Source organism: Fukomys damarensis, unplaced genomic scaffold (genome assembly GCF_012274545.1).
Source record: "Fukomys damarensis isolate Sample0158 unplaced genomic scaffold, DMR_v1.0_HiC HiC_scaffold_8, whole genome shotgun sequence".
Classification (NCBI taxonomy): Eukaryota; Metazoa; Chordata; class Mammalia; order Rodentia; family Bathyergidae; genus Fukomys; species Fukomys damarensis.
The window spans coordinates 30,228,900-30,249,832 of NW_022900920.1; the positions used below are offsets into that span (position 1 = coordinate 30,228,900).

At 47.2% G+C, this 20,933-nt stretch overlaps 1 protein-coding gene across 1 annotated transcript in view; it reads right to left on the reverse strand.

Moving 5' to 3' along the window:
• Positions 1-20,933, reverse strand: part of Sorcs3 (sortilin related VPS10 domain containing receptor 3) — a gene marked incomplete at its 5' end in the record, with an annotated part of 534,900 nt that overhangs the window by 366,694 nt on the left and 147,273 nt on the right. The window contains one exon of the mRNA XM_033761244.1: positions 14,063-14,130. Coding sequence (XP_033617135.1) covers positions 14,063-14,130 — 68 coding nt within the window. The remainder of the gene's footprint in view (positions 1-14,062; positions 14,131-20,933) is intronic.

The window sequence follows — 20,933 nt, forward strand, 5'->3', positions numbered from 1 at the left end:
GTAGGTTGTCTTTTAGCTCTATTGGTGATTTCTCTTGCACTGCAAAAATTTTTTAATACAATGAGATCCCAGTTGTTGATTTTTTTTGTGCAAGTTCTCAAGCTGCTGAAGATTTGTCCATAAAGTCTTTTCCTATGCCAATGTCTTCAATAGTTCTACATGATTTACTTTCCAGTAAGTTTAGTGTTTCTGTTTTAATATTTAGATCTTTAATCCACTTGGATTTTAGCTCAGTGCACGGTACAAGATAGGGGCCTAGTTTTAATCTTTGACAAGTTGAAAGCCAGTTTTTCCAACACCGTGTATTGAAGAGGCTACCTTTCCTCCAGTAAGGATGGTTGGCTCCTTTGTCAAGGATGAGATAGCTAAGTATGTCTGGTGTTGTTTCTTCACCTTCTAATCTATTCCACTGATCCTCAGGTCTGTTTCTTTGCCAGTACCATGCTGTTTTTATCACAGTGGCTTTGTAGTATAGTTTCAAGTTGGTAATTTTGGATTCTTCCTCACATGTCTCTGTTGCCTAGAATGTTTTTTTTACTATTCTAGGTCTCTTGTGGTTCCAAATGAATTTCTGGATTGTTTTCTCAAGTTCTGTGAAATATATTGTTAGGATTTCAACAGGGGTTACATTGAAACTGTATAGAAATTTTGTAAGTATGGCCATTTTCACTATGATTCTTCCTACCCAAAAGCAAAGGGTGTCTTTCCATCTTCTTATATCCTCTTCTATCTATTTTTTCAGAGTGCCGTAATTTTCAGTGTAGAGGTCTTTTGTCTCTTTCATTAGAGTGATTCCTAGATATTTCATTTTGGGGGGATTTTATTGTGAAAGGAATTGTTTCCCTAATTTCTCTCCCAATGAGTCTGTTATTTGTGTATAAGAAGGCTATTGATTTTTGAGTGTTGACTTTATATCCAGGTACTCTACTGAATCTGTCAATTAAGTCTAGCAGTCCTTTGGCAGAGTTTTTTGGATCTTCTATATAGAGAATCATATCATCAGCAAATAGTGACAGTTTAACTTCTTCCATTCCTATCTTTATTCCTTTTATTTCTTTCTCTTCTGTAATTGCTGTGCCTAATGTTTCTAGAACTATATTGAATAGGAGTGGTGACAGTGGACATCCTTGTCTTGTTCCTGATTTTAGCATGAAGATTTTAGTCTCTGACCATTTAGAATGATATTGGCTATTGGTCTTTCATAGATAGCCTTTATCACCTTAAAGATAAATATCATCTATTCCAATTTTCTGTAGGGTTTTTATCATGAATGTGTGTTGAATTTTGTTGAATGGTTTTTCTGCATCTATTGAGATGATCATACGGTTTTCATCCTTAATTCTGTTAATATGGTGTATTACATTTATTAATTTATGTATGTTGAACCATCCATGCATCCCTGGGATAAATCTGTCTTGGGCTGTGTATATGAGCTTCTTGATGATCTTCTGTATTCCATTTGCCAATATCTTATGGAGGATTTTTGCATCTATGTTCATTACGGAGATTGGCCTGTAGATTCTCTTTTTTGTTTGGGTCTTTCCCTGGTTTTTGAATCAAAGTAATACTTGCTTCCAGGAATTAATTTGGAAGTACTGCTTCCTTTTCAATTTCATTGAAGAGTTTAAAGAGTAGTGGCAATAGTTCTTCTCTAAATGTCTTATAGAATTCAGCAATTAAGCCATCAGGACCTGGGCTTTTCTTTGTTGGTAATGTTTTAATTTCATTTTCAATTTCATTGAATATAATTGGGGTGTTTAGACTTTCTATATCTTCTTCAGTCAACTTTGGCTGTTCATAAGTGTCTAGGAATACGTCCATTTCTTCTGTATTATTTTATTAGCGTATAGGTTTTTGAAGTAGGTACTGATTGATGATCCTCTGGATTTCTGGTGGATTTGCTGTGATTTCACCTTTTTCATTCCTAATTGCATGAATTTGAGCCTTTTCTTTCCTTTTTTTGATAGGTTGGCTAAGGGCTTATCAATTTTATTTATTGTTTTAAAAAAAACAACTCTGATTCATTAATTTTTGTATCATTTTCTTAGTCTCTATTGCATTAATATCTTCTCTGATCTTTACAATTTCCTCCCTTGTATGAGCTTTCGGTTTGTCTTGCTCTTCTTTTTCTAGGAGCTTAAGGTTAAGCATTAGGTTGTGTGAGCTCACTCTGTTTTCCTAGTATGGGCATTTACTGCTATTAATTTCCCTCACAGAACTGCTTTCACTGTGTCCATGTCCAGCTGATTTTAGACAAAAGGGCAATAGTGATTCAATGCGAGAACCACTTTCAACAAATGGTGTAGGAACATCTGGATATATGTAGGTAAAGAAGTGAATTTCAACATATAACTCACATTCTTAGACAAAAATCAACACAAAATGGATCCACACTTAAACATAAACCATAAAACTACAAAATATTATGAAAAAGCCTAAGAAACAAATCTTTGGAATTTAGCACAGTGTAAAAATTCTTAAACTTGACTCAAAAGTATGATCCATAAAAGAAAATGTAATATATTGGACCTCATCAAAATTAGTTGTTCCACAAATAGTGTGAAGAGAATAAGAGTACAAAGTACAATTTGGGAAGAAATGACTACTGATGTATCCAACAAAGACTAGCACCTTGGGTATATAAAGAACTTCAGGTAAGACAAAGAACCCAATTTTTTAAATGGGTAAAAGACAAAGTGACAAGATAGTGATGAAACAGATGCTGACAAGGACACAAAGAAGCCAGGAGGATTACAGAATGGTCCAGCCACTCTGGAAACACTTTGTCAGCTTCTTTCAAAACTAAAACTATCATATGAATTAAGATCTGCACTCCTACACATTTATTTCAAAAATGAAAACTTACATTCACCTACAAACCTGTACTCAAAAATGAAAACATTATTCATGCTGGACAAAAACTGAAAACACAAATAGCCTTCAAAAGGTAAGTGATTAAACAAACTGCAATTGCTTTGGTATCCTGGAATACTACTCAGACATGATAGAAAACAGCCCTGGTGAATCTCCAGGGTGTTAAGTAAAAAAAAAAAAAAAAAGGAAGAAAAAACAGCACAGGCTTTGTGCTACATGATTCCTTTTTCTGTAACAGTTTTGAAGCAACAGTTTGGAAATGGAGACCAGATTAAGGGTTTCCAAGGTTTAATAATAAAGGGTTAGAAGTGGCGAAGATATTCTGACTATATGGGCAGTGACCAACTTACTTCACAACACTCAGAGGCACACTTACACACACACATGTGCACACAGATACAACAAAAACAGAGTGAAACTATGTAAGTGAATTGTATCAGGGTCAAGATCCTGGCTATGAAGTATATAGTTTTATCCTGGTTATGAAATATTATAGCTTTATAAAATAATGTAGGGTCTCTCTGTATCTTTTTAAAAACTGTTTATGAATCTCAAATTATCTCAATAAAAGTGCCAGTTTTAAAAGTACCTGAAATGGACCACTCAGCCTAGATAATATTCAGTAGTTACCAGCCACCCTTTGTAAGAGACGCAGATGTGTGGAGAACTCATAGCATCCTGCACCACTGGGTGAGTGGAGAATAGAGTCATATTGCAACTATTAAATTTTGAAGACTAAGTCTGACCAGCCTCATCAGCTTCATGTTTGAAGCTCTTACTGGTGTCCAAGGTTCAGGAGGACAGCGAGGGAAAATTTAGCATCTGGAGCTGTGTTAGCCAGCTTTCTGTTACTATAATGAAACACGTGAGGTGATCGATTACAGAGAGAAAAGCCTGACTTGGTTCACAGTTTGGGAGCTTTTGACCTATGATGTCTGGCCCTGTTGCTTTTAGGCCTGTGGCAAGGCAGCACATGGCAGGATATGATGGCACAGCAAAGCCACTCACCTCTTAGCCAGGAATCAAGAAAGAGGATAAGGAAAGGGCCAAAGCGTTCTGCCATCCCTCTGCAGTCACACCACAAAGACGTAGAGACGCCCTGGTAAGCCCACCTCTTAAAGGTGCCACTACCTTCCAGTAGCAGGACAGGCTAGTGGCCAAGCCTTGTATCCATGGACCTCTGGGGACCCTTATCTAAACCACAACACTAACGAAACTTTGAATGAAGAGGTGTTTGACAAGACAGCAATGCCAAGTAAGACAAGAGAGATCCAAGGCCAACTTCATCTCCACCACCAACTGACTCTTAGTACCTCAGGTCCGTCATCTACCAACGTGGGACATACCCATGAAGGGCAGTTTATGTGTGAAGCTCCCAGCACATTGATAAGATCTATCAGACAGCCTTAAGTCAATAAGATTCCTGAGCTATGTTCTTTGGACTTTTGCACTATTTAAGTCACCTCTACATTAGAATCTAAGAGAAACATGGACTGTCTCTGATGGATACTGGTCTGGTATTTCCAGAATGTTTCTTGCCTTTCTTCTGGAGGTTCCAGTCTCTCTATGCATAGGGATGAAGAAGGAGACAGATAGGTTAGGAAAGGCCATGAAACTCTCATCCCCTGAGCACTGTTAGAACTCTGTCTGACCAAAAGGGTCCCTTCACAGTTTCCTACCAGGAACTTAAACCACAGAACATGCAACCTTGTCTGCTGGCAGCTCCCAAGACAGTAGCACCATGCCATCCAGCTGCTGTGGCACCTGGAGATACCTAGGCCATGAAAATTTCTGCAGGTATGTGTTTCATCTCTTCTTCCAGGTGCTGAGACATGTAAGTGTCCTTCCAACAAGTTCTACATCTTGCTGAAATTGGTGATGACTTCTGTCGCTTGCCACCACAATACCTGTCACGAATAGAAAGTCTTCCAATGTCACTGCCTACTTCCTGTGTTCTCCAATCCCCTATGGAGTGCAGAATCCCAACTGCCAACTCACCTTCACAAGGCTTATGTCAAGAAAGAAAGCAGCACCTCATGACCATTCTGTTGTGGCAGCACTCTAAGATCAATGTTAATTGCCCAATTAGAGAGGCCTGGTGCTGACAGAATGCAAGTTAATTAGAATGTGCCAGAGCTCATTCCAATTATTAACCTTTATGGTTGTTATTTATAAAGATAAAGGTGCAACTACATATGTTTGCATGAAGGATTGCACTTGTTACTCTGAGCCAAATACGAGGAAAAGGGGTAGAGGGAAGAATGGTATGCTGGTGGTGAGGTCTCCCCAAAAAAGTTATCATGGAGGTTTTAAAAGCCAAGGTGGCCATGAAGTCCTTGAGCCAGTGGCTACAGCAGAGTCAAGAGAGGAGCTCTTTAAAACTCTAAGTGGCTAGATTTTATTCCCAGAAACTGATTCAGTAGGTTTAGAATGAGGTCCAGGAAACAGGCTTCATAAAATTCTTAGGTGAATTCAGCTGAAGTGAAAATTACTTACACAAACATCCAAGGAATCCCTTGGAAACCCATTCTGATCCCCAAAGGAGTCCACTGGCCACAGATCTTATGAAGTATAAATCGTTTTGAGCAGGAAGGACTAGGAAACAGTGATTAGCAATACGACAGCAAGAGCAAGAACCTCTTAAGTGTTAGAACTGCATGTGGGCCCAGATATGAAAGCACTGACCACCAGCCCACTTGGGACTTTATAGTGTACCCATCTGTGAAACAGAATATTCAATTACGCAGGCCTCACATCCCTCCCAGGGATAGGAGATCTAAACGTGCAGATTTAGAAGACTAGTGTCATTTAAAGAGAAAGTTTTAAAGGCAAACCTTATTATTGCATTTTAAAACCGAACTTCACATTGAACTTAGGCAGAAGACACTGGGAAGCAATAGCGGGATATGAAATGCTTCCTCCCCAAGTTCACTCACTGACGTAAAGAGACTGCAGGCATGTGAGAGTGACAGGAAGATTCCTTACCAGTTGACTGCTCCCCAAATAGGGCCTAGGGCAGTGGTCTGTGGGTAAAGTGCCAAAAGCCAGCATGTTCAATAAAATGATCAGCAACCAAATGATGAAAAGTAATAATGAAAGTTTGACTGCCTAATCACTACAGTCATTATACAGATAAGCAGGAATGGGGTATTTAAAAATCCCCTCACCTACAAACATAGAAATAGGCTCTCTGTGAACTGGAACCTTTTCCTTTTTTGAAATCACTTTCCAAGAGCCCACTGATCAGAGTTTTATGCACATGGACATATGGCAGAGAAATAAACTAAGGCCCCCTTAGAGAGTAGGGAAATGCACTCATTTATCAATGTTATTTTAGAAGGGACGGTCTGGTCCTGTTCCCTTATTAACTTCATTAGAAGGCTAATGAATCTGCTGAGAGAACGAGAGGGTTCTCAGGCTGTGGGAAGGGATGGGGAGGATTTCGCATACCTTCTCCAAATGGTGGGGCTGTTTATGATTGTGATGAAATGGCAGTGCATTTGGAGGAAAGAGAAAATGACATAAAATAACAATCAACAGACACAATCCATACCAAAGTTTTACATTCTCTCAGCCACTGGACAAAAATCAAGATTTATGCATGTCGGAGTCCTGCCTAGCAGAAGAAAAAAGACTAGGCCATAAAAAGAAGTGATTTTTCTTATAATAAATAGGAGAACATTAAATCTGTAATCCAGACCTACTTCTCCAGTGTTCTCTATTATCTAGCAAAGATGCCCAATGACTTAATATTAGCAAATGACTTCACAGCAACCTCCTGTCTCATTCTATCTTTTCAGAACAAAGACTTTCATAGATGGAATGATGCTTCCTGTGTTTAATCAATTTAGATGAAGCAGTCAGGACAGACATGCCAGCTAATGCCTACCGCCCAGCTAACAGCCAGCAGTGAGCAGAGTGCAGCATGTTGTCAATACTCTGCTCACAACTCCACCAGCAGGCATTTTAAAGAGCTCAAGAGTAAAGGAACATGTCCGTTGGGCATTATAAATCCTCTGTGTGCCTCCTGCTAGCAGTGTCTGGACTCAGGGTTGGAGAAGATTTGAGAGACCATTTCATCTATTACCTCTGTTTACAAGGAAACAGGGTACACGAGCGATCCATCCATGGAGTAACAGGCCTGGACCCCAGTTTCCTCTGAGCTCAGTTATCTCAGCCCACGAAGATCAGAATCCACCAAGGAGCTTCTCAAGATTATAAATGCAGGAACAGCGCCCGGCCTTACTAAATTGCAGTCCCTGGTGTAGGAACCACACACCTAGATGTTTAGGGAATTCCACAGGTAACTCCATGCATACACCACGCCTGGGCGACACAAATGGCCCAACACTGCCATCCACATTAATTACTTGAGAGGTAACATAGATCTTCAATAGGCTTAGTTCCCCCAAAGCTACCTTAAAATACACCTATCAAAGGTGAGATAACTCACCACCACTTTGGGGGACTGAGAGTAGACTGAGTTCTGCATCTTGCACCTAAATTATCATCATCACCATCGTCATCACCATCATCACCACCTCCGTCCAGGGTGCGAAAACCGAGAAATGCGTAAGTCTTCAGCCTTTGCCAAACACCGGTGAACACTTAAAGGGGAAGACTCAGGAAACCCTGTCTCAACAGAAATGCATCCTTTCTGGGCACTATGTGCCTACGAGTCCAGATATCTTGCTGAATCTACAGTTGCCATCCGGAGCCTGTCAAACCTGTCGGGCTCAGAAGACGTGATAGGAATCTATGCACAAATAACAATTTCTGTTATATCTGATAATACTAGATTGTTGGAATTTGAAATCCATGGGTCGTCTCGCTGAATCCTGAAAAACCTCTGCAAGACCAGTCTTATTACCACTGCATCAGATGGGCAGGAAAACGGAAGCCTGGAGAGATCAAAACATTGCTGAAAGTGATGCAGCTAGCGAGACCTAGAGCTGTGATCCACATCCAAGCAAACTGCACTCAGGACTCGGCCTTCCTGAGCACTGCACATGCTCAGTAGTTCCATATGTTCCCTAGGAGCTACCACTCTGGGAAACCCAGTCATCCCTCTACATGTGCTGGTTCTGCAGCAGAGGCTTTGACCAATAACAGATCAAAAGCCTTTCACAAAATAACATACGAACTGAGTACCTACAAGCTTCTTTCTTGTCACTGTTTCTTAAATAATATAGTAGAATACTATTTACATAGCGGTTATGTTGTATTAGATAGAACAGGTAATTTAGAGACAAATGGGGAGGAAGTACATTGGGTATCTGCAAATAGTACATCATTTTGTATGAGGGACTGGGGTATGATCTACAGTTCTGGTGTCTGCTGCGGTCCTAGAATCAATACAGCCCCCATGGATATCAAGGATAACTGTCATCTTCATGTAAGAGGCTTACATCCCAGAAAAAAATAAGATGCATTATATTAAACAGCAAAGCAAAACATGCGTGCCATACTGGCCTCTTCTTCAACTTATTGCTAGGATTGTTTTTGCATTCTTTACGGACTAAGGTGGGGTGAATGTAGTAAAAGCAGAAGCGCTTCTGGAGCAGAGCCATCTGTTACGTAAGATACGGTATTTCGTATTCACACACACATATTCTTGCCTGCACCGTTTCCTATGTACATTAATCTTCTGTTTCAACCAAACCAAACGCTCCTTGAGGATCACATCATGACACACTTACTCTGTACCTGCAGGCACTGAGCTCAGGGCTCCTTACATGATGGAAGCTCAATTCATATCTGTACAGCTGGATGCCCCGTGACCCACTTGGGAATCTGTACTGGATTCATGACACCTAAAGCAAACAGAAGAAGGTTCCTGTCCTAGGTGGGTGGGCTCCACAGTCTGTACCAGTGCCGCCTTTGGACCTCCCAAGTGCAGAGCCCACTGAACGGGACGGGAAGCTTGTAATTAACAACATAGTAAAAAATGTCATTCCAATCTGCAGTTCTATTGCCATTAATTCGCTCAGATTCAGCAAGAATCCCACTAAGGAATTGGGGTGAGCAGCTGTAGAGGGAGGAAAGCATATAAATAAATCATGAGTGTCATTAAAATTTGTAAACTAATAACTTCTGGGAAGTGTTAGCAATTATTATCTGAGTTTTTTGGCAAACAAAAAATTAATAAATACAAAAGGTCTCCATTTTCTATTGCAAAAATAGCATCCCTGGGAAAGGTCACTGACAGAACAATTAGGAAGGAAATAAATGGTTCAGACAACAGCTTGTGAATCAAATGAAAAGTCACTGTTTTCCCAAGCGGCATGAGACTGGGACAGCTCAATTCAAAGACGGGGTGGGACAAGGGAAAGCTGCTGCTGGGGCTGGCTGGGGGGGTACAGCAAAATGCGAGGCATCACAGATACAGGAACAACTAGGACACATGGCACCCAAACCGAGAAGCTCACAAGCTGTGAACGAATCACCAGGACAGTGTAAGGGTGTGCAGCTAGCGGCGAGCCCTACCTGGGAGGAAGGCCAGAGAAAGCCTCCAGCAGGCAGAACCTGGGACTCAGTCTGCTCCATGAACACCCTAACCAAGAAGTTCCTTCCTACCACAGACCCTGACGCTAGGCATGGAGGAGACGTCTGCGCATTCTGACTGCTTTTCTAAGAGCAGAGGGTCTCCCACACTGTTGGGCTAGGAATGGATGAAATAAGGCAAGGAAGGGAGGGAAAGATCTAACTAGGGGGACCCCTCACTGTGTAGGACGCTGGGTGCCTCTGAATGCCCTGACAAAGCAAATCCACTGAACTCGTTGGGGACCTCTAAAGCAGGAGCCAGCAGAAAGCTCCATCCTGGACCTCACACTTATGGGAACCCCACACCTACAGAGACCGCACCACGGGGCTCCTCTGCCACCACTGTGTTGATGGAGACTACACTGGGGATGGGCAGACAGAATCCTCTCGCTGGAAAGGATACTTGGGACTTTCTGAGAGAGAAAGGTAATATAACCACTTATTAGCCTGAGTGCCGACCCTGAATATATACAGAATGGAATCCATGGAGTGATTTGCCCATCAGAAACATAAATCCTAGCCATGCTTTCTCTTCAGCACTAAAGATTTTACCCTGGGGCAGCGGATTAATTAGCCTTATCCGAGTTTCAACTTCCTTAATCAAGGAGGGTTAATGCCACCACGAGGCATTGGTGCACCCATGTATGTGTGCACCAATGCACGTCCCCATGCAGTTTGCACGAAAGGAGCAAGATGCAGCCTTTCCTGCCATGGGACAAGCCCACCTTCGGTGGCAGCGGAGGAGACAGGAAGAGAAGGGCGTCTCTCTCTAGCGTAGTTTCCATCTGGGAGGATGTGACAATGGAAGGAGTCTGAGATCAAGCTCAGGGAGGGCTCTCATGCTCAGCCTTATGGCCTAGCTAACTTAGGGAAGCTCCGGGCCCTTGAGAAAAGCCAGTCCCACCTCAGCAATCCCTCAAACCTGGAATCCTACATGGGCTGGATCGTGTGACCAGAGGATGCCGCCAGCAGGCTGTGCTACGTGACAAACTGCATAGCCACACTGGGGTGAGTGCAGGGAGAACCTTGGCTAGCACCACTGTCAAGAGGACTGAAGAGCTCCAGAAACAATAGCAAAAGGCAGAGAGCTCACTGCATGATTTAACTGCTTTTAAACAGACTTGCCTATTTAGAAATAGAAAGCCTCTGAATTATTAATCCAGTGAGGCAAATAATTATATCAGACTGTAACCTGGCAGGGGTGTCATCTTGTCATGACATCTGCTGCTCCAGGGCTTCTCTATTGTACAGAAAATTGAAGGCGAGTCACCAAATGTAATTTCAACTTGGCTCTGCATGTTGAGCCAAATCACAAAGCTAAAAGGGTGCATGTTTAGTTCAGTGTCTTTTCTCAGCCCACTGTATTAGGAAGGAAGCTCACAGTGCTCTAGGCTCTCACTGTAAAGTATATCATCATCAGTCCAGAAAAAGACAGTGGGAGACAGAACGGCAGTGGATGAATGAGGAAGGCAGCAAAAAGCCAGAAGACTCCCTGGGAGGCCCTGGCAGGGAAGCAAAACCTTCCCAAGTTTCGGCGCAGTCTCTTTCCTCATTCACACTCTATTCCCCACCTCGGCTTCACTATGCACTCCTGACACCTGACACTAAAACACACTCATAGAAGACCCTGATCCACAGGGACGGCCCCTAATACAAGTCACGCAGGGATGTGTGCCCTGTAAACTGCCGTGCTGGTTAACTTTGCTGTTAGCCTGACAGGACCAAGACACTCCTGGAGAGGTGACCGAAGCTGGGCCCCGAGAGCCCCAGGGCATCCACAGGGACTGGGCTGTCGGGTGGAGCCTTGCTGGGAAGAGTGGGCAGTGCTCCTATCTTGGGGACACTGTCCCTTTCTTCGTCCCCTTTCTATCTGGTTCTTTCTAGCCTCGTCTGCTTCTCAACTGTTGCCAGCTGAGCCGACTTCCTCCACCACACCCTCCACCAGTCGTAGTCCTGCCCACATGCGTCTAGCGAAGCCAGTTGACCGTGGACGTCTGAAACTGCGAAACAAAACTACGCCTCTGAGGCACAGGTGCCAGCTGCCTGGGACAGCCGAACAGAACAGCTGAGCCCGGACCAACCACTGTGGGAAGCCCCTTCCGGGAACCACACGGAACCCGTCCAGCCCCACACTCAGCTGCTCTCGCCTGCCACCTGGCTCCCTCCTGCAGCACAGCACTGCCTGACCGCTGCCCTGCTATGCCAGGGCTCTTCTACTCTCACCTCCCGGAGTGATGCCTCCTCGCTCCAACACCCAGCACAGAGTCTTTCACGTAAAGGACGGATGATGTCCTTTTGGCAAAAGGACAACAGTTTAAGGGATTTTCTTTCCATACCTCACTCCCTTCATCCCAAAGGCTCTGGCCCTATCACAGAGTATACAGAATCCACCCCTGTGGTCTCCCGCACATTCCCCTCACACAGATCTTTGTGGCAATGGAGGCTTAAAAACAAAATCAATAATGGAACGGAAAGACCACACAAACATACAGGATCCTAGCATTCATTAATAATTCCGGTGAAGTATGTACATGAGTTACTGTCCTAAGTGTTTTTGCATTTATTATTTAATCTTTACAACGAGGCATCCGTTAATTCCTTCACTGAGCAAACATGTATTAAGCACCTCTGACTGCCAGATTCTCTTCTAGGTGCTGAGGACCCAGCTTTGAATCAACAAGTACAACCTCCCTCTCTCTAAAGCTTAGGCGCTAGTGGTGGCAGGTAGACAATAAATAAATCAGTGAGTAAATACTTAGCATGCCAGATGGCCATGAGTACTAAGAAGGGAAATACAGACCAGCGGTGGATGGCAGAACCCAGGTGGGCCCTAAATACAATGACAAATGACATCCCGAGGCTCAGAGAGGAGACGCCCAAGTGAAGACAAGGGCGGATGGCAGTGGAGCGGCTTCAAGAAGGCCAACAGCCCCTGGAGTTCAAAGAGACAAGTAGGATGTTCCCTGGGGCCTCCCGAGGGCACTCGGCCCTGACAGCGCCTTGATTTCAGGCTCTGGCGTCCAGGATGGAAGGGGTACGAATACCTGCTGTCTGAAGCCACCAGGTCACAGCGGTGCCATGGCTACCCAAGGAAAGGAAGGCACAGAGGCTTCGGAAAGTGTTTGGCGCGGCAGAGTTTCGAGACGTTCAACCTGGCACCTGTATAGCGGCACCTGGATGACTAGGCATCCAGGTACCGACAGTGAACTGTGACTCAGGGCTCACCCTGAAAAAGGTCAGGGTGCTGGGGCTAATAAGGATTTAGTGCCTTGCAGCTGCCTGGCCCATGGCTGGAAGTAGCCAAACCCTTCTCTGAAACATGGGACGCCGGGGACAGCTGTTTCTCAATACAAGGACAGGTTTTCAGGCTTGTTCCATGGTTGGCCAAGCAGACTGCACAGGATATGGCTGACGCTGTCACAGGGCATCACTAAGCCTGGGCCTGAGGGATGGTTTCAGATTTCAGTTCCCCGGAAAATATCGTGTGGTTAGGAAGCAAGGCTGGCAGTGGTTACTGACGCCCCTGCCAGCCCTCAGTGAGCAGCGAAAGGAGGTACGAGACATCCCATGCAGAGGAAGACAGGCCCAGGTCACCCCTCAGCATTAACAGACACCAAGACTCCCAGTGGGACACTCCTGGGGTCCTCTGCACACGAGCAAGTCAGATGAGCGCACACTGGTCCCTGTGCTGCAAGATCCCAGCAAACCCCAGAACTCAGTACTGAGGTGAGGTCGCAGCCAGGTAAACAGCCTTTGGTGACAGCATCATCCCCTGTGTGGAGAAAGGAATGCACAGCGGAGTAGTCCCAGGGCCACTGGCACAGTGAGAAACACCAAGTCACCGTGCCGGTGAAACCTGCTGTTGTCCAGTGTGACTACTAGATGTGTGAGTGTGAGCTTGTCTGGGTGTGTAAGATCTGCGTGCGGTGTGTGGATGCGGGTGAGCCCTGTCCACAGGGAGCCTGTGTCACCGCTGCAGCAGAGCCCCGCTGACCCAGGCACCCCTCTCCTCCCACCCCTGCCCCCCGCACTGCCACAAGCCTGTGTTGTGGATTCCGCACAGAGAAAGGCAAAGTGCCCAAGCTCACATTTTAGGGGACAAGAACCTTTTAAATTCTTCTAAAATACAAAGAGAAGAATAAACTTTTAGAATGCAAAAAGTATTTTAGTACATACTGAGATACTTGTCTTTCTACCAACACAGTGGTAAAAATACAACTTCTTATGATTTCGTGTCAGGAAGGACGAAATGCCTAGAAGCCATGACAGTCATCATGCACCCTCATGACTGTGCCTGTTCCCACGGTCTCCGGCTTCTCCAGAACCAGGGCACCTTCTAGAGGCAAAGGCCATGGGACCACAGCGAGAGTCCCTGCTACAGTAACAGACCCATGGCATCCCTCTGAGCTCTCTGACCGGAAGCTGCCTTCTCCCAGTAGAGCGAGACACTGAGAGACTGCAGAGGAGGAAGGTGCCAAGGCAGCTGAGAGCCACCCAAAGAGGCTGGTGCTAAGCTCCACCAGGGGCTTTACGGGGCTTCTGGAAGTCGGTCTTCTACTCCATCATACCCCGGCTTGCCAGTCCCTTGGCCTGTGCTTCTCCAGAGCAGAGCCGAGCGGGGATTAAGAATCTCTAATCCACTTACCTCCACAGGGAACTCTCGGTCACACTCCCCAGGTTGAAGTCATACAGCTTCGTCAGGATCAGTATGACCTACAGGCGGGAAGAGAGGAAACTCACTTTAGTTTGTGCAGCACTGCACAGTGTGTCTCACATCACCCAGAGGAGGGATTAGTATTTATCCAGTGAAACGAGGGGTATTACGGGCTGAAGCAGGGGAAAATTATTAATTTAATGCATCCCTCGATCTAGTAGCATTTATTTTATATAAGCACCGCGCGTGAACCGATTGCACCACTGGAGCTCCTAGTAGCATTTATTTTAAACCTGACAGTTCTCTGCATCTGAAATGAAGCACACACACAGGAATTTGCTGGTTGGGACAGTTGCTTCTCCACACCCCACCTCCCTCCAGCTGCCTTTGCGCACCAAGGCCACCCTGAGATCAGAGGATGGGCTTGCCCTTGATCTCAATATGACTGATGTGCAGAACTGGGTCCAAAACAGGAAGACTTCTTTCTGCCTACAGAAGGGATTCAGAGAGATGCAGTTTCCAGAGGTAGGGCCTTCTTTGCAGGCGCAAATATTTGAATGGAGGCTGGCTCCACCCCCATCATTCTCTGATGCCATCGGCCACGGGTCACGTGGCATTTCTCCCACCGTGCAGTAAGCAGGTCACTGGGCTTCGCTGTGCTCCAGGTGGGGTCAGGAACCCCAGGAGGAAGAGGCACACGCATGCGTTTCCGAGAGCTGCACCATTCTCCGGATCCAAGGCAGTGGCACAGTGAGGTGACTTGGGGCTGGTCAGTTTGTTCTCCTGCCCTTCCTATCTCACCAGCTGGGGACCTGTATGTCAGACGCTGCCCTGCTGCCCCTCACAAGTACACAGGCAGTGGCTTAGGCACGACCTCCCAGCACCAAGAATGCTAAGTACCTGCCCCTGAATCAGTTCTAATCAAAAGCAGATGGATAACACACATCCGCACATCACTTGTCTGCACTAGTGACAACCCAGTTAACACAACTGTGTTTATCTAAATTTTACGCACAACTCGCTTCACTTTTCTCAGCTCCTACTGATCCCACAATTTAGCTTTCCTCCAGTTCATTTACATAGCAGCCATTAAACTCTGTCCAAGATAATGAATTTCTGCTACCGAGATTGGACTTTCTCATTCTAGGTATCTGCTAAAGGTTAAAGAAAAAGAATCAGCCATTATACTGAACATTTTTATGGCACTTTCACAACAAAATGCTTGCTTCAAGATTTCTTCTCACCCAGCACTCTAGGGTTCAGTCAGCTCTACTTCTGTTTCTTCTATGTAAACCAAAAAAGCAAAAATTAAAGGCAAGAAATGTGACCCATTGCAGGTCAAAGGGAGTCCTCGGCAAGGTTGGTTTGGACACTGAACTTCTGCTAAGACCACTACTGGAGGGCTCAGACTTCCTTCCAGACTGTCTCAGGACAGGAGTAGCAAGTGCACAGGAAGCATCCCCAGTAGAATGGTTATTTGCAGGTAGAGAATCGAGCCAGGTACCTGCGGCATTAGTGCACACAGTAGCCACTGACTCTCCGGCATCTCTGTCCTCTCCACAGACAAGCTCAGTGCACTAATGGGTTTTACAGGATAATCCCCTTCGGGCCAGTGGAAGACAGTGATACTCCATCTGGTAACTCATAGACTCAGCAGTAGATGAGGAAATGAAACAGAGGCCCAGACTGAGGCAGGACCCACGGTCTCTGCACCATCTGGACTCGTCTGAGTAACCCACAGCAGCGGTCTCACCCTGTAGTGCATAAAGCTGAAGCCAGTCAGTGGCCATCCACTGCAAGACTGCATTGGTGGGCATGGTTCCTATGGCAACCAGAGGACCACATGTAGAAAAGTCTCCATCATGCCACGATCCCTGCTTCACTCCTGTGCCAAGCTGATGCCACCCACTGCACCATGGTAAGATCCAGATCTAGCCAAGTGCTCATGTTTAAATGTGATGTAACATGACAGAGAAAGTGAGCAGTAGGAAGGCAGGAGGAGGGTGACTCGCAAGTCACGTCAGCAGTGCCCAAGGAAAGGTCAGTGCTGAGAAGTAGGGACCCAGGCTTCTTGTTCCCTGGAACAAGCACACAAAGATATTAATAGAGACATGAAGAGATGATAATGCAACCTTCTGGCTTAAGATATTCTGTACTGAGCCAACAAAACCAAGAGCGAAAGCAAGCCTACAGGTCCCTGGCTCTCTCACCATTCCCAGCCTTCCGAAGGCCACCAGCGAGGGAGGAAGCCACTATCAGGAAAGAGAACTGACAGCAGACACAGCATACCCACCCAGCAGGGCCCAGGCTGCCAGGCAAGTACTCAGATCAGAAACAGAGGGTGTGCGTGTGCCCGAATGTCAGGGAGTGGGGTGGCATGCAGGGTCTCGAGGGACGGGGGCTGGTCCCAGACCCACAGCAAGCCTGACTTGACTCTCCTCCAGCTGATGCCCCAGAGTGAGAGTGGCGGTCAAATTCAAGTAAGGAAAAGCAAAAACCAAACATTAATTGGAGCCCTACTATGTGCTAAGAACTAAGCCGGATGATCACATCCTGCTAAAAACCTGGGAGACCCAGCAGGTATGTCATTGCCTTACACACCAGGAAAGAGGCCCCATAAGCAAAGCATCCTCATGGCCACCAGCCAGCGAGGGACAGAGCCAGCATTCCCAGGTTCATCTGCTGCATCCGTGCTGGTTCCCATGCAGTGCTCCCATGCAGTGCTCCTTCCTGCAGCCAGGGCTCCTGGGGACTTGTGTGGGGTGACGAGCAGAAGCAAGCACGTGGTCTGCTGTGCCCTGGCCCTCTGGGGTTTATCATTCAGTCCTGAATGCCACATGTATTCACATGCCAAACTCTAGGAATCAGACCCAGAGCTCAAGGTGGAAGATAACTGCGGCCTCCTTTGTTCTTTGAGAAAGAAACAGAGATACGTGGTAAGGAAAGAAGCGAACTGTTAGGAGACCCAGGCTTGCCAAATAAGCTTTGTCAAATAAGTACCTCTTTGACCTGACGACAAATCTGGAGTTCAGACAGCCAGAGAAGTGAAAATAAAGTGAAATAATTCATGAGTAAATAGCACCGCTCTTCTCGTAAGCTAGGTCTACACAGGCACATATAGGAGCCAAGTCCGCGTGCACGCGTGCGTGTGTGTGTGTGTGTGTGTGTGTGTGTGTGTGTGAGTCAGAAAAGCACATACGTATTCGGGACTCAGTACAGGGTAAGGGGACTAAAGGACATGCTGGCCTCCTACCAGATCAGCTGTCTTTCTGCAGACCATCCACCTCCAGTTTCTTTCCCCAGGCGTCCAGTGTCCTCCCTGCCCAGGTGGTCAGGCCGGCTATAGACAGACACACCATGCCAGCAACTAATGCCTCTGTGCTTTATCTCACACTGCCCCTTCTCCCCTTCATCTCTCCCTGCCCTCGGCCAGGCACAGAAGATGCTGGGTGACAAAGCGACCAGAAAAGCAAAGGCTCCTGTTGTCAGGGAGCGGGTGGTCCCCCTTAGCTGCAGCCTCCGGTGTTGCTGTATTTCTGGGCAGGCCAGGCCAGGCCAGGGTACCCGGTGGGAGGAGCTTCCACTCCACACATCCTATCCTCGAGGGCGACGCTCCCAGGTCGGCAGGCTCGTACCTACTTCACACAGAGCCCTTCTGCAGGTCCCGTGTCCAAACACCCACTTGCCACCATGCCAGCCTTCTGGCTCCTGGATAGGCCTGGCACCGAGGTATGGGAAGAACACAGCACCCAGAACCAGAGGACAGCTGACTCCCTAACGAGGGGCTCAGGACACAGTTCCCAAGCTTCTCCAGGCATACAAGTTCAGATCCAGTAAGGGAGGCCACTGCCATGTAAGCTGCACAGTGCACAGCAGAATTACTATGGGACAGCTCTTCTCAGCTTACAAGGGTTCCCAAGACTTATTTGGTGGGGAGAGGATTGGATTCCAGAGTTGGCAGCCTCCTAAAATACGCCAGTCAGTTCTACTGCAAGGCAGGAGGCTGTGCCAGAGTGTTCTCCTGGCCGCTCTGCAAAGTTTGGGAAGGCAGGCGGGAGGTCCCAGCAGATTCCTGTCCTCAGAAAGGGTAATGCGCAGCCCAACAATTCATACATCACTAGCACACTCCTGCCCATGAGGTGAGGCCCTGTGATGCCAATCAAATTTTACTCTGAAGCTCATTAACCTGTCCCAAAATCTTGGTGCCTTTAACTCCATGGGTCTCTCTGCGCACCCCCTACATTCTCCTCCTCCTCTTCCTTCTTCCTTTCTGTCTCCCTCCCTCCCCCTTCCTTTTTGTTTCCCCGATTAATATGTAATATGCGGTTACGCATGTTTACAGAGCACAACAGGATATTTCAACACAAATATACTGAACCTCTGGGGTGATGAGCACTTCCACCTCCCTGTCAGTTCTTTATGTTTGGAGGCTTTGGGCTAAAGAACTAGGAATAAGGTGATCAAAAGTGAAGGGAACTATGTCCCAGGATCCTGCCCCAACCTGAAAGTTCTTTGTCCCCTGACAGTGGGAATAGGCAAATGGCTTTCTCTACCAAGAGTAGCTAAGGATGATGTGCTAAACATATGCCTAGCGCGTGCCGAAAGCGCACACTCAAAGCCTCAGGGGTGTGTAGTGAATCCCAACATCCTCCTCCCACCTAGAGGAGCCTCCACCTCCTGTGGTACGAAATGAACATTTATAATCCAAAGCCCACTGGATCCACAGGACAAGGCTGCCCATGCACCCACTGGGTGTGCCTCCCACTATGAATCACACGCTACTTGGGAGGCACGGAATAAAGGAGCTCAAGAGATACCGACTTCATCAGTACATCATGCATGAAGTTTCGGACACCTGTCGCCCTCTCTTCCTGGTTGTTGAAGGGTACATCTTCAACTCTGTGGCTCAAGCCTGGACCTCAGCATGACCCGATTCCTTCCTCATCCTCATGTAGCAAGACAAACTCTGAGTTTTCTGAACTACGCTGCAGTCCTTGAAATTGCAGGATTCCATTCAGTCACCAACCAATGTGTAGGGAGAGCTTTCTGCTAAGTACCGTGCACTGGGCAGTGAAGAAAACAAACTAGCTTTCTTTACACTCATGAATCTTACACTTGAGCAAGGGAGATAAACCAATTAAGCGAACAGGTAAATGACAATGGTCAGATGTTGGTCAGTGCCCAAGGGAGCAAAAATATAATAAGCATGTAGGGAACAAGAAAGGGCTGACGTTAAAAGGCAGCCTGCAGGAGTGGAGGCTGCAGAGGTACAAAAGGAGCCCAGGGAAGGTATCTGTGAGAAACTGGCATTCAAAACCTGCCTGCATGAGGTCAAGTGGCTCTCTGGGTGAACACAAGGGGCATAAGTGGGCAAAGCCAAGTTCCTGGGGCAGGAGGGTGCTGGGCATGGTCTAGCAAGCAGGCTGACAGAGCTAGAGGTGAGCAAGGGGACAGAGCAAGAGATGAGGACAGAGACAGAAAGGTGAGGCCTCGACAAGCACTGTAACTTTCGGTGACACAGGAAGTCATCAGGAAATGTGCATGGCGGCTGTGCTGATAAAGGTGGGACGGAGATAAAAGTGAGCTGGGAGGACTGTGATAATCTGGGTGAAACACGGGTGCCCAGGCCACAGCAGCAGCACTGGGAGAGGGGAATGGAAAGAGACAGGATCGACATCTGTCGGCGGACCACACCAAGAGGATTCAAGGACGAAGGGGGACCAGGAGTGGCCAGAAAGAAGAGGTCAGGGCGGCCCTGGGCATCTGGCCTGAGGGAGCAGAGCTGCCATTTATGCAACGGAGGCTGAGGGAAGGATGGTTTGGAGGACAGCTCGGAGGTTCAACTTAGGATGTTACGCTGAGAGGCTGAGAGGGTCTAAAACGGAGCCGCCCAGCTGGGCGCTGGATGAGGAGTGTGGAGTTGGGGAAGAGAAGCCGGGCTGGAACTGTCACAGAGGGGCTGGGATGGCACAACTGCATGGCAGTGAAGACATGAGACGTGCTTTAGGCCCCAGGACGCGCTTGGAGGCGGGCAGACACTGGAGAACGGGAGGCCAGCGCGCTGCGATGAGGAGGGTGGCCGTGCAGACCCCCCCATGGGCGTGCTGCATGTCTGTGCCACGGTGGCACGTTTCCTTGGGGAATACTCTCAGGGATCACGCAGCACGCACTGTGGAAGCTGAGGAGGAGAGAACGTCACTGCACCCCAAGCAGCTGCGTGGACCCTGCCGCCAGGCCCACTGCTGCGCCTAGTGGCCGGCGGGTTACACTGCGCCCTTCAGCGTGGCGTCCAGGCAGAGGGAGCCAGGTCTTCCCATTAGAGTGGCTTCCCCTGCCTGCAGTGGCTTCGCTGGAAACAAAGGCTTCCCTCTTGCGGGCGCCTTCTCCATGGTCATGGTGCCCCACAGCTCCAAGGAGGGGCTCATTCCACAGCAGATGGGGTGCCATGGTGGCCGCAGCCGTCGGGGCGTCACTGGCCTGAGCCGGCACAGAAGCAGCAGGCCCCACGCGTGGCTGTGCGGGACTTTGAGGAGTCTGTGACAGCACTAGCCGGAGTCCTCATGCTGTCCTCCAATGTAAAGGTCTGATGAGCCAGGGCGCCCCCTTAGGGCTGCTCCCTTCAACGTCACACCCAGTTAAGCCATCACAGAATAGTTTCGCGTCCCTTCGGCGCTGGACTCTGTTGACGGAGTGGTCTCAGTTTCCAAGGAGAACTTTCTGTCACTAGGAGACAAAACATCTGCTCAGAGCTGTTCACAGCACCTGTCAAGCATGGCCTTGTGGCTAGTGCCAGTCAGGAATACAGTGCCAACTGCGCATATTTACCTCACTCGTATTATGTGTTCACACACACAAGCAGATG